At 47.3% G+C, this 13812-nt stretch overlaps 1 protein-coding gene across 2 annotated transcripts in view; it reads left to right on the top strand.

Moving 5' to 3' along the window:
• LOC138468364 (phosphofurin acidic cluster sorting protein 2-like) overlaps positions 1–13812 on the top strand; it is a 1643699-nt gene that overhangs the window by 900376 nt on the left and 729511 nt on the right. For both annotated transcript variants that reach the window (XM_069608896.1, XM_069608897.1), the window contains exons 8-9: positions 6714–6773; positions 9875–10026. In XM_069608896.1, the coding sequence (XP_069464997.1) occupies positions 6714–6773; positions 9875–10026 (212 nt within the window). The remainder of the gene's footprint in view (positions 1–6713; positions 6774–9874; positions 10027–13812) is intronic.

The raw sequence follows: 13812 nt of genomic DNA, 5'->3' as shown, positions 1-13812 counted from the left end.
GAAACAAAACTTGGATTGCCAATTCCAATATGAAAGACAGAAATTGCATTTATACATTGATACAATTGTTCCGTATATTCAAAAACATGAAGCATGGAGACTTTTGCGGCATTTATAAAACAGAACCTGAATGAATGGATACATGAATATGCCGTATGCTGACATTCTTTGAGAAGGACCCATGTACAGGCAGATTGTTCTTGTGTTTAGTACATTACTTGTTCTTCTCATGATTCACCTAATATCAACACCAGGTAAGTTACACATTTACCTCAAACGGATAGAAGCAACATAAACAATTATTGCTCTAAACACAGGACCTTGGATAGGTCTGACAAAAGCCAGGCTAGAGGGTGACCAAAGTGGATCACAGCATACGGCATATGCCTACTGTATTTTTCTACAATGCGCCACACAGCACCACCTGTGTGTAATGGTCATGAAAATGAAAAATAAGCTTTCAATTTTTTTTTGCTTCATGTGGGATCCATGAGTTGCACGTTTGCTGCAGCCTTTTTCTTTTCCTTGCTCTGGATACTCAGGAGTTTAGCCTGCGGTTGCACATTTTTCCACAGAATGTACCTGGTTTTAACAGCTCAGAGCAAGAGGGCTCAATCCAAGCCTTTGCTTAGATCTAGTTATCTATGCTTTATCTTACTGGAAGCTCCTTTTTAGTAGGTACATTTTCTGCAATTTGTTCGATGAACTCTATTATTGAATTGCGTGGTTTGAAGATCAATTGGAAAGGGCTTCAAATTTTGACTCTTCAGCATGCGCATCAGAAACTGCACCCGGGGAGATGCTGAGGAGGGCGCACGTTTGCCCCTGCTCTGGAGCTGCATAATGGCAGTCTCACCAAGGTAGTGGGCTTGCTTCCTGAAATGTACATGCCGCTTCCCACCGAAATTTCTGGAACTTGTCCCTCAAAAGATTAGCAAGTAGACATAGAATTCCAATTTTGCCATCAGAGGTCAGTGGTAATGAGTTGGTAAAATGGACCTGTACTGTCGCCTGAGATCTTATAGGCAGCTATAGACTGTACTAATGTTCTAGGCTGCTACTAGCAGCGGCATAAGCCCCATCACCCATCCTGATTGTACATCCTTTTTGCAATGGGGGTGTTAGCAATTCTAAAAGGAAACTCTTGAGAGGATTTGTTTCCCTTATGCATTTATCCATATACCTTTCCACCTATGAGACTAAACAAATACTGTAAACCTCCCTGTTGCATCCTCAAAACCTGGCTTTCCCCCTAAATTATGTAAGGGAGCACTTTGGGCCACTCGGCCAACCACCAAAGGCCAGAACTGGCAAGAAATGCCCCACGACAGGGAGGTAAGAACTGTCGGGACCGGAAACTGGCTCCAATGGCCAGTCCATCCATCACTAGAATAATCCGGACCATATCGCCCCAACCTCGCTACAGTCTCAATGCTGAAATCTCCAAACACACGACATAACAACACGGACGCTCTACACTATGACTGAACTCGCTCTGGGTCCCTGACCATACATGCATCATGCCCTAACACCAGGGGATGCTGATCTCCACCCATCTATCTAGAAACCAATAAGCCCTAATGACCATGAGCCCTGACATCAGGTATGTCCTTCACCTGGACTGGACCTGATCATCACCATCTTCACCCAAGTATGCACTCCGTATCAGTCCAGAAGAGGACAACCACTGTCAATCTCACTACATGTAAATCAATGCACAAATCTACAACCCAGAGCGCATCTGCACCTATGCTCTAAACAACACAAGCCTGCCCTAGTTAACCTGTGTCAATCCCACCCATCGGGGAATTCATGCACAGACCTACAATTCCATTTCTGTTCAAAACATTATGACTGGGTCAGTTCATATATCCATCGGGCATACAAGGCAGTCTCAGATAAAGCCAGGTTAACCTGATAGGCCTAGGAACTGATGCAAGGAACTCCCTCTCCCGGGACGCAGTATCAACCTTGCTTTGTTAGACCTGCTCCACTCTCCTGCAGATACGCACTACGCCCACCAATTGGAGTAGCTCTTGAGCACTCGAAGCTCCCGGAAGGGACAATAATACAATACATTGCCACAATTCAAGCCATTTAATAGGACAGGAATACCCACCCACCTGCTGCAAACCATCACCCGGCACCCAGAAAAATGGGCCCACTAGCATTTCTTACCGAGCTTTTGAAACAGACCGACTCTGTTCCCACCTAACGGGAAGGCAAGGAATGCAATAGGGAATTTCTCTGTGAGAACCAGCGCTCTGCCAGAATAGACACGGTTAACTCAGCAAATACCGGATGGAAATCAAATCAGGGGCGTCCAATCAAATCCGCACAGACATTCACACATACCAATATGTTCACTCTCTCCTCTACACCAGCAAACAATATAATGCAACTATACCCCTCGATCAATTCGGCTTAGCTGCACACAGACCTTCTCACTTCCATGAACACCCCAACAGTCTTTAGAACACAGCTATACCCCACAAAAAAATCAGACTAGCTGCACACATATCATACACATATCATATACAAGCGCCACCACCAAATGCAGACCCAAGCTCAATGGCATTGCTGCACACATTCTACTAACCTCACACAGCCACCACACCACGCCTACCATTAGAATTCAGCTACACAATGCACTGGCTGCACACATACTGAGTGCACCCAAGCACCTATACTACCCTCCTTTCTCTACTGACCTGAACTACGGTCCTGAGGGCGTTCAACCCACAGCGTTTTGAGATCATACCAATGGTATATAAGGCGCTATACAAATGTACAATAACATAACATACCATAAGCAAAATAATTAAGTGAGATGGGAAAAGTCTTTAACCTGTTATTTGCAAAAAGTGATCTTAAATAAAAAAATCTCCAACGTAAATGATCTCCAAGATGGAAAAGACCTCAGCTCCAGAGGGTGTATCCTTTCCCCTGGATTCTTCACTGGTGTTACGCTACGGCAACAGAAAAGAACGTTCTCACGGAGTATCTCGCAATCACGGAATTCACTTTGGCAGTGTTACCTTGGAAACTGTTTGGGTCACGTAGATCTGCTAGTCAGCTGATCCGACGTGCCTCGCGTATACGGAAGCCACGCCCCCTTGTTCCTTAAAGCGAGTAGCCGCGGGAGCTTTGTTGCTGCTAATTGATTCGTTACGACGTTGCTTTTCGTAGCCTCCCTACGGCTTGTTTCCATCGGATTACTCTCCGTGTATCCTGCTTCGACTTTGATCTACAGTTACCAGACCTTGGATCTGTTCCCTATATTGCAACCTGGATTGTCCTTCGGTATCTTGCCTCGGTTTTCAAATCCGCTTGCAGTCTCCATTATACTGCTGAGCTCCCGCTGAGCTCCCTGCTCAGACTGTCCTTCTGCCGGGATTACGGCACACCACTTCCCCGCTGAGAACTGAATTCCAGCCCTCTTCTTACAGCAAGCGCCTCTGCTTCCAGTTGTTATTCCGGCGTTACGCTCAGACCTGCTGTGAGCTACTTCAACACGACACTTAAGGAACTTCTCCTTTAAATCGTAAGTGTCCTCTTGCTGGTTGCTTGTCCTCTTGCTCTATCAGTGAAGCCCTATCTTTCAGTCCTGCTCACATTTAGGATTTACTTCTGCTCTACTACTTATTGCCTGTGTTTACTTTCTGGGAAGATGATGTGGATTTTCAACTAAGTGCATTACGAACGCTTTCCAGAATTGCACCAACCCGGTCCTAGTGCGTCCCTCGTGCCGTTTGGGTTGTCCTACCTATACTAACCTTCCCATTTGTTATTTTATCCTTTCGTTGTCATTTCTCATTGGAACTCTGAACACTTCACTGAATTTGCGCAGGACTTCCTCTCAAGGTCTTCATTTCTCCTATCTCAGGTACTAGCGGTTCTATAGTGTTAAACAGTTATATACATCACACCAGGTTAGCATTATACTCAAAACAGTTTTTGTATCTTTTGCAGCATTGGTTGGTGGTGCGCTCAATCCCGATCTTTTGCATTATAGAATACTCTGTCTTGTTTTACATAATAAGCAGAGTGGTACGTCGTGAAAAAGAGCCCCTCTCTAAGAGGAAGCCTGATTCTTTGAAATCAGGGGACCTGGGTTTTCTGAAGACTTCTACGGCTCATCTTACATCTCGATCCAGGTCGGGGCCAAGTATACCTTCCGGTTCGGTGAGTAACAACTGGTAGCACAGATGTCTCTTGGTCTAACCGCTGTGTCTTTCTTGGCCCACAGCAATTCTGTTAGGCACAAAACGGTTTAGCCTTGTAAGTCCTTCTTTAACAAAGGTGTCTTCTTTAACAAACGTTCCTTCTTTAACAAACACTGTCTTTGCTTGACACTCCTTGTAGTTTGCACTTTGCCTGGTATACTCTCCTGCCTAGACTCTTTATGCTCTACCAACTGCCTAGTGTACTCTCCTGCCAGCACTTCTCTTGCACTCACAACTGCCTGGTGTACTCCCCTGCCAGGACTTCTCTTCTTGTACTTTCAACTGCCTGGTGCATGCTTGCCAGGACTTCTCATATGTTATAGTTCCTCTTTGCATCCAAGTAGCATGCACCTTTCTCAGCTTGGTATATCTACTTGTTTCACTGTTCTTCTAAGCTTTCCCCACATTTGCATACATTTTTTATTAGGGTTTGGGTTGGCACTCTGTCCTTTCGAGTCACAAACCATCTTCTTATCTTGTTACTTTCGGTAACTTCACAATGTTCAAATTCTCTTTGGTGCTGTCGCCGCAATGCCCCGGGGTCCCCACTCTGCTCAGGCTGACTCACCAGCTCAGTGTAGCGTCTTCATTCGTGCTCGCGCTTATGCAGTGTACCTTTGTTGGTTGCTTCCCACACTGCTCTGATGTCTCTCCAGTTTCTCTTGTGGTTCTGCTCCTGCACGCCTGCTTCCTTTCGGCTCCCAGTAAGGACAATGCTGCTGCTCCCAGCTGCCGGATGCCCAGGAATCCTCTCATCTCCACTGCATGACTTGCTCGCACCACATTACGTTTTTTCTCTGTTGGAGAGCTCTTGCTTCCAGCCTCCGCACACCGGCTCATGTATTCAGATTCTGTCCGCCTTCAATGGAGATGCTTTGTCTTCTCCTGACCTCTCTTTCAAAGTTTGTTTACCATATTTAAAGGTCCTGCGCACAGATGCTTTCGCCAGGCAATTAGCACGCTCATTGAGTTTGATGCTCCTGCTGCTCTGCATTAATTCCTTCATTCTTCTCGTCTCAGTACTTAGGTGGTTGTGGGAAGTGAAGTCCACTGATATCAACTGATGGCTTAGTTGGTTGTGGACTCGAAGTCCATTGATGGTTCATGATGCATATTACTTGGAGAATCTTTCTCAATGTTTCCATATGGTAGATCAGTTCTACATGATGGACAATTAGAATGGATACGCATTTTCTTGGAGCTTCTCTTTAGGTTATGTATGGGAGTTTGGCCTAATGGGTGTTGGGAAAAGGTTTCTTTGTTTTCCTGATAGGGGGGAACAGACGCATGGCAATAGGCCCAACAGGGATTCTTCCTCGTGGGTAAATGGGGAAACCATGACATCACCCTGGTAGCTGTCTCCTTCCATGTGATCCTCCCTCATATAGCTGCCCCCAGGATCTGGTAGTGGCTTCCATCCCCAGGCCACTTGTAAGGAGGCTACCGCCTGGGAATCCGTGATGACTTCACTGGATTCATCACAGTTTCTTCATGTTCCTCAGAATGCTAATCGATTAAGGCATGTCCTTCAGATCATGTGACCATAATCATACAATCCTGGCCATTGCAATAGACTTTGTCTTTCAGCACCACAAACCCCCAGAGCTGATCTTCGAGGCATCCACTTGAACTAAGCAGTGTGCCTTTTAAAACCACTCTGTTAGAGGTCAGCGCTAGTGGTGTCAACTCTGGACAACATCTAAGGCTGTACCTTAAGGATTGTTTCTTTAGGTGCCCACCGCTCATTGAGTTCCTATACTCTTGGCAATCTTCCAATCGGGCTAGAACAAGGTTATCTGGGAAGTATGGTAAGAAAACATTACTAATCAAGTTACACTTTAACAACCTACCCCCTACTCTGTGATCCACCAGCTACCCTCATAGGGAGGAGGAATTGATTGAGGGGAAGCTGTATGGCCTCGATGGCTAAGGGCACCTGCACCACTGCGCTCCCTGGCTCAGAGGACTTCTCATCAGTCTAGTGAAAGAACGGGCTGCAAATATAAAAGTATAAAAGCTACAAAGTGTATCATTTGAACTCTTTCGTGGTTAATCTGTTTCAGAGCAATCACTTATCCGCCAACCCAAAAGGTCCAGAACAGTACAAAATGGCAGGCGCCTTTCCTGATGCAGATATTTCGATCAGACCATAGAAATTGCTTTTATTCTCTTTGGAGCTGTTCAATAAGATTGTGGATCACCACCAGCAGACAGCACAGTGACACAACAGTTTCCAGATGCACCCTTAAAATCATATGGTCTTTAAATACAAGGCAGTCTATCAGGGGTTCCTCAGGACTGTCGTCATCTCATTTCCAAGGCTCAGAAGGTAAACCTAGATGTTGGAACTCCATCCTGCATTCGCAGTGCATCTTGCTGTGGCATTTCCATTGTACCCAGGTTGTCAGTCTGCATGCATCCAGGTTTGCTTCATTGGTCACAGATGCTACATCCACTCACTTCCTTGTCATTCTCGTTTCTTTTTAGCAACCGAACTTCAAGCAAAAGTTTGTCGCCCTGCTGAAGAGGTTCAAAGTAACCGATGAGGTAAGACTTTGCTTTATGGAAGAGCACACAGTGTGTGATGAACTGTAGGGTTAAAGCATTTGATTGCAGCTAAAGTCTTGATTCTCTTTACAGCCTTTAATCATCCTCGCAATTGTATGTCTTCCTTTGAACATCACCTGCTAGTTACTACTGTGCAGTCCTCACTTACCTGTTCCCACCTTACTCTGATTTGCTTCATACCATCTCGCGCCTCTCCCCTTACCCTGATATGGAGATAGCTTTATGCTGCTTGATTGTGAATAGTCCAGACCTCTCTCTTCTCTCTGATTGTCCCTCTCAATGTTCTAATTGGCACACAACTGTATGCCACTTTCCCATTACTTCTGGTACCGCTGTGCCACTATTTCGGCATGGACTTGTGTTAGGAAAGATTTCTCTTTACTGCACCTTTCCTTCCATTTTAATGGAACCCCAAACTTTTTGCTTTTATTTTTTATTCTGACCTATACTTTTTACAGTGCAGTAAAGCCTTAAGCTTCCAATGCAGTACAATGGGGTACACGTTTGTGTTTGCCCTAGACTAACACCCAGAGGATTTTTGGTTACTCTAGGTGTGCTAAATGGACAAGCTGGTGGCAGCAGTGACTTTTTACAATTTTTTGGTGCTTTTTGTTTTAGACTTACCGCGTTTATGGCATTTGGCTACTAACTGTGGCTAGTGGCCAAACATGGTCATGCCACAAGGTTTTTCACTTGTCCTTTGGCCATCTTGTTTTTTAGCCTTCTTCCTGGCCTTTGATGCCAGGAAAATCCTTATATGGATTTACAGTGCCTGGGAAAGCAGAGGCTTTTGGTGGGCTACTGGAGGGCTATGTGTGTTTGCTGGCAGGATGTGGGCTGGGACTGATTGGACCACTGCTGGGGTGTGTGTGGAGCTAGTTCTGCTATTGGCTAGTGGGAGTTTCAGTTCTTACCTGGCTTTTGGGATAGGAAGAGGACCCCTGCACCCACTCTAGATCCTGGAGTAACCTGAAGGAGCTAAGACTCCTGTCCAGCTGTGAGACCTGTGAGGAGACCAGAGACCTGTCTGAAGGAGGCCTAGTGACCAACGTCTGCTGCTGTCCTGGAAGAGCCTTGTTTTGCTATTGCTCTTCAGCAGTCCTGCAAGGGACCTGCGACCTGTGGAGTGGAGAGAATATCCATTCATGACGTCTGCTCTGTACCCTGCGAAGAAGAGCCTTCGGAAGTGCCCCGGGACTGCCCTGTGGCTGACCAGCTCTGAGGTTGGGCTACCGTGCTTCTAACGTTGCCGTTCTGCGTCGAGGCCTGGAACTTAGGGGAACTTCGGCTTGTCTTACATGACTTGCCTCAGCAACATTCTGGAGTCCTAGCATCCAGGGTACCCGAGATGGGAGGAAAGTCTGACAGCGACAAGTGAGTCCCTTTGCGTTGCTGTGCTGCGGTGGCCACCGCCCGAAACAGCTTACCTGAGTCGGGTCCAGTCGTGAGAGGGGTCCTGCATCTTATTTATCTGCATTCTGCCACCGAGTCCTTGCATCAGCTAAAGACACCAACCGGAGATCTGCTCGAACCTGCAACCCTTGCGAATCAAGGGCTAAAGCTGACGGCAGGGAAAGCGACCTCAGACCTTCTTCCATTGACCTGCCAAGTCCTGGGAAGAATTGAGTATGGGGGTGAGTTGCAGTGGTTCTTACATGCTCCTAAATTCCCTTTAAACGTTTTGCTAACTTTTCTAATGCTTTTACAATACTTTGGCTTTGCATTGCCTGCTCGCGCAAGCCTTCCCAAAGTTGGGGACTCTTTTGTTAGTTAGAATAACTTGTCCTCTAAACCTTGGAATTGTTCACTCGACCCTAGAGACCCTACCTTCATTTTTTTCAGCGTTACAAACTGTGTCTAAACTTTTCCTGAACTTTTGGGCATAAGGCCCCAGACAATTTAACGAACGACTTTTGAAGCTAGGGCTAATTCTCTGTGGACCTGTAGTGCATAAACAAATCTACTTTCCTTTACAGGGGTTTGATCTGTCTTATGCCCTACTCTAGTGACTGTATATATGTAATCTATTATTAGTGTTGTGTGATACTTCTACCTGTTAGTAGTAATTTTTCAAAGTGAGATTTGCCCATAAATAAACAACTGCATTTTTGTACATACTGTCTAAGTGTAATTTGTGATTACCATTGTGTGTACTCATTGTCGACCCTTTGCAAGCTCACCACCTCTTGAGACTTAGCCAGACCATTCGCCACTGCTACCGTGAACTGGTTTGGCTGCAGCTCCCAGAGTTATCCCTGTCACAATATAGGTTGGCATTGTATACATCTGTCCCCAGGCCAGAGTATAGAAAATCAGTGCCTTCTCCACCACAGATTCCTAGCTTAAAGCGCAGTATTGTCTTCTGTTGTGAAGTTAAGAGGATGACACAGAGCTATTGGATCCAGCCACTGAGTATTTTCCATTTGATCACAAAGGGGCCATGCATTGCACAGAAGTACTTCTCCTGTCTCAGGAAGCACATGGGCCATCTGGGGCCGGTAGAAAATCCCTCGCCCCCTGTCCAGTGGAGAGGTCTCTTCCCGCAACTGCACTCTCTGACAGAGGAGCGATGACGGATGATGTATGCAGGAGGTCCTAAACCACCTCCTTGCTGTCAGCAGTTGTCATCTGCTGTCATGTGACGCGGAAAGAATGAAACCGCGTTTGGCTCCAATCACTACTCTACCAGGTTTGTATCTCCCATTCAGGAGAGATGCTTCATTCATGGGCGCTAATGTCACACATCATCTCCCATGGCAGCGTCTCCTGGGTCAAGAGGGGTATATGGAGACATTTCTATATTGTGATCCCCACGTTACTGACTGTCAGTCATCTTCTTTCCACTGCCCCTCTGTTTCCACATCTGTATAATGTTGTTTCGTTTAGCAATGTATTGTCACTTGCAATCCTGTCTGTCTACTTCCAGCAAAGACAGGCTAGCATGGACTCAACACTTTAGCACTGACTCGCTACTTCCACCACAGTGTTGGTACTTCTGTCACTCTCCTGCTCCACTACTTCCGGTTCCACCCCCCACTTCCCCAGCTGTCCCAACCAGCTCTGTCTTCTTTTCTGTGCAGGTCCTGGACTCTGACCCTGTGGATGGAATTCAAGAGGTTGAGGAGGACCTGGGCCTGCTTTATGACAGCCTGGATGAGTATAACAACAGCGCCAGCGGGCCGGAAATGGAAGACAACGAGAGCGTCCTCAGCACCCCCAAACCCACACTCAGGTAAGGATGCACCAAGCATGCCCACACCTGCTGAGACACCAGGCTCTTCAGGCGATTGGCTTCTGGTCACCTAAAGGCCTTAACTACTCACTTGCTGAAAATAGAAGCACAACTGGGACCCTGATACCTAATATCCTTATCCACCATCCAGGGGTGATAAAAAAAAGAGCAAAGCTGTGGGGCTACGATATGTGAAAATGCTTTATAAAACCGCACCGTGAATCTGTCAGGGCCCGGTGCAGCGTTCTTCAGTTATTATATAGCCTCCAGTGTTTCCTCTGTCGCAATTGGGATTTACAACGTCTCCAGCTGAGTGGGAGGGCTGGGGTGAGTTTGAATCGACATCAGGAAGTGTGTTTGGGACTCCGGGTCTGTGGGGTGGCCTGATATTATTTCTCTGTGGTGTTCCTCCCCATATCTGAGCCCCCCATCCGTCCCCTTAAGTTTTGGGATATTATTCCTCATATGTACGTTCTTCAGTTTGTGGGCTAAGAGTCGGTTTTCTTTGTTTCCATTAACATAATAAAATTGTTTGGTATATGCTAATGCCTTTGCCGATTTCTCTGCCAGATGCATATCAAGCATAATTTGAGCTTTTTTGAGGTCTCTGCCCCCCTTGACTGAATGGTGTTTTTTAAGGTTCTTTTCTAATTCCTCCACCCGCTGTGTTAGTTTGGTTTGTTGGGGGTGTGCAGTCCATTTTACTGCAGCTGTGGCACTAATCAGAATTCCTCATACCACAGGCTTCATAGCGTCCCACACCGTAGAAGGGGGATATTCACCTGTTAATTCTCCCTGAATAAATGTGTGAGAGTATCAGTCACCTCCGTTCTGATTGAGGAGTCTAACAAGATAGAATCCTGAAGTTTCCAGTACCTCTGGGGGATCGATGGGAAGCCGTGAGTGTGCATGACCGCCTCCACTGGGGCGTGGTGTGAGAGAACCCTCGGTAAGATTTGCACCGCTTCTATGCAGGGGAAGAGGCCGCTGAGCATTAACAGAAGGTCTATCCTAGAGAACAAAGGGGGGTCTGGGAGTCTCTACCAGCACGAACACAGCCCAATTACCTGTTCTTGGGTGGATGGCCCCTGGGAGAGACTCTACCAAGTCTTTACCTCACTGTCCCTTTCACAGAGAAGAAATTTCCCTGCATATCAGTCTTTGTCCTGCCCAGGGGCAGTCCAGCACTGAAATTCTAGGCAATTCTCCTCTGAACAAGAGTACCAACAGCAATCCCATACACGTGTTTCAGCCTTGTTGGGCATCATCAGTGAGGTGAAGCTGTGCCTCTCTAAGAACAGTGAGCAAGGGGTCCACGTCTGGATCGCCCTGGTAATTTAGGGTGAGACCCAAAGTAAATTTATGCAAAACAAAGTGGGGTCTGGGAGTCTCTCTACCAGCACGGACACAGCCCAATGACCTGTTCTTGGGTGGATGGCCCCTGGGAGAGACTCTACCAAGTCTTTAGCTCACTGTCCCTTTCACAGAGAAGAAATTTCCCTGCATATCAGTCTTTGTCCTGCCCAGGGGCATTCCAGCACCGAAATGCTAGGCAATTCTCCATTGGGATGTGTTTGTGCTGGTAGAGAGTTTCCCAGACCCCCCTGTTTTGCTATCTTTTGAGAACCCCTTGTGCACGTGTGAGTAGTGGGTGAAGTAGTGGGTGAAGTCCCGGGCGCCCATGTTATGCAGCCTCCAAACATCCACCATACTCTCTCAGTAATTCTGCTATCCCCAGGGCCTTGGAGAAGTCTGCCTTAGTTGGGGGGAGAGTTTTGTCAGCTTGCGGGTCTGGGACTGTGTTGAAGTCGCCTCCTATCTGCAAATGCCATAATGGTTGGGATTAGGTTGTGCACTGTTCGGGCAGTAGTTGGCGAGAAAGGTCATGGGTTGCTCGAGTAGGTGTCCCTTGACCATTAGAAATCTACCTATGGGATCCCGTTGTACTGTTACATGCGTTAGGGGGACATGTTCACTCAGTAGGAGGGCGACTCCTCTCTTTTTCTCGCCTGACTTTGCGAAGTACTGCTTTTTGAATCTGTTGAAGCGTACTAGCTTCTCGTCCGTCTCTAGAAGATGGGTCAGCTGCAGGTAGACCACATCTGGAGAGATTTGTGCTAGTCTCTGCTCCACCGACTTGTTTTTCCCCGGAAAATTGAGGCCCTGCACGTTCCATGATAGGAACCACAGTTCCCTGCTTGTGTCAGCTGTCATGGGGCCCCTTGTGAGTTCTGCTCCAATACTGGCCCTCCCCCGCTGCGTGCCCAGTGCGTAACCTCCGTGTGTGTCGAGTGTCAGTCTGCATTTTCCTCAATGTGCATGTTGTACTGTAGTGTTAGTTCGTCTTTATGCTCTAAACCTATTTTTCCCCAATTCCCCCTAATAAGCCCCTTTATTACCCACCCCTCCCCCGATAGCTTGTGGTGTTGAGTCCAGCCCTCAACCAACGGGGTATCCGGCATTGGCTCGCCACCGACCTTGTTGGAAGCCACTAGGCTCCTGGCTTAACCTTTGGCATTGAAGTAAAGATAATTAAACTTTGCTCATCGTGTAGAGGGCTAACCAGCTCTTTCGGAACAACTTCGCACAGATGTTGTGAAAAATTGGAACTCAAAACTTATCTTGATTCGTTTGGAAGGCCCACTCCGACAATCTGTTGCTTCGTTCAGACCCCCGAACAGGGTGGGCTCCATTTGTAAGTGAGAGGACCTACGTAGCAACAGAGGGGGAACAGTCCGTCCTTGTCTTTTCAGCAGGTTGCAGGTCAGGATCAGCCCTTTTCTGGCTTCTTAGGTTTCTGCGGTGGGCCTCGGATCCTACACCTGCGCTGTGCCCGAGACCAGCCAGTCGCGGCACCACCTCTGGAGGCCGCAGGGTGCAATTTGCCTTTCCCTCCATTGTCGCTCTCCTCCTCGGAGTTAAGGAATTTTTCCGCTTCCGTGGGATTGTGCACTTACCATTGCTTGCCTTCCCAAGTAAAGTTCAGTGATATGGGGAAGCCCCAACGGTATGGGACATTCCGCTCCCGCAGCCATTCCGTGAGGTGCTTCAAGGCTTTCCTTTTCAGTAGAGTACTGTTTGCCAGGTCCTGATAAAGCAGAACTGTTGCATCCCTGAACTGAATATGCTTTGAATTCCTTGTCTCCTACATTATTTCTTCTTTCACCTTGTAAAAGTGCACTCTTGCAAGAACATCCGGGGGAGTAGAGAGGGCTTGCCTGGCTCTCGTGCGATGAACCCTGTCTAGCTCCATCGGGACGCTGTCTGCCAGTGTTAGAATAAAGCACGAGAGGTCGCTCGTGTACTATGCTAATTTGAGTCCGAAACCGAACTAGGAATGCCCCGAAGACTGATATTGTTCCATCTGGAGCGGTTCTCTGCATCTTCTTGTTTGGTTTCTAGGGCCTCACATCGTGCTTCCAGTGCTGCGATCTACTTGCCCCTCTCCAATCTCAAATACCTGTTCGCAGAGGCTGTTTTCACATTCCACATTTCTATTCTCTATTTCCTCAAAGCGTTTATCCAGAGTGGAGATTTTCTTCATCATTTCCTCTGTGCCCTTCTGATATTCCATGGTCATTGCTGTCAGTAGCTCCTGGAGGGCCGATTTTGTTACTGCCTGCCCGGCCATGGAGCCGCCCAAACTCGTGCCTCCCTCCGTTAGTAGCGCCTCTGTGCACTCACCCCTTTTCGATTTGTTGGGAGCATGCTGTCCCAACAATGTGGAGATATCAGCCATAGTTCTTCCAGGGGATTTGCTGTGTGGTACCGTGGCTGGCTCTGTTG

Source organism: Ambystoma mexicanum, chromosome 4q (genome assembly GCF_040938575.1).
Source record: "Ambystoma mexicanum isolate Mex_15411 chromosome 4q, UKY_AmexF1_1, whole genome shotgun sequence".
Lineage (NCBI taxonomy): Eukaryota > Metazoa > Chordata > Amphibia > Caudata > Ambystomatidae > Ambystoma > Ambystoma mexicanum.
Note: the sequence above shows the minus strand (reverse complement) of the source record. Positions and strands in the feature narration are given on the sequence as shown.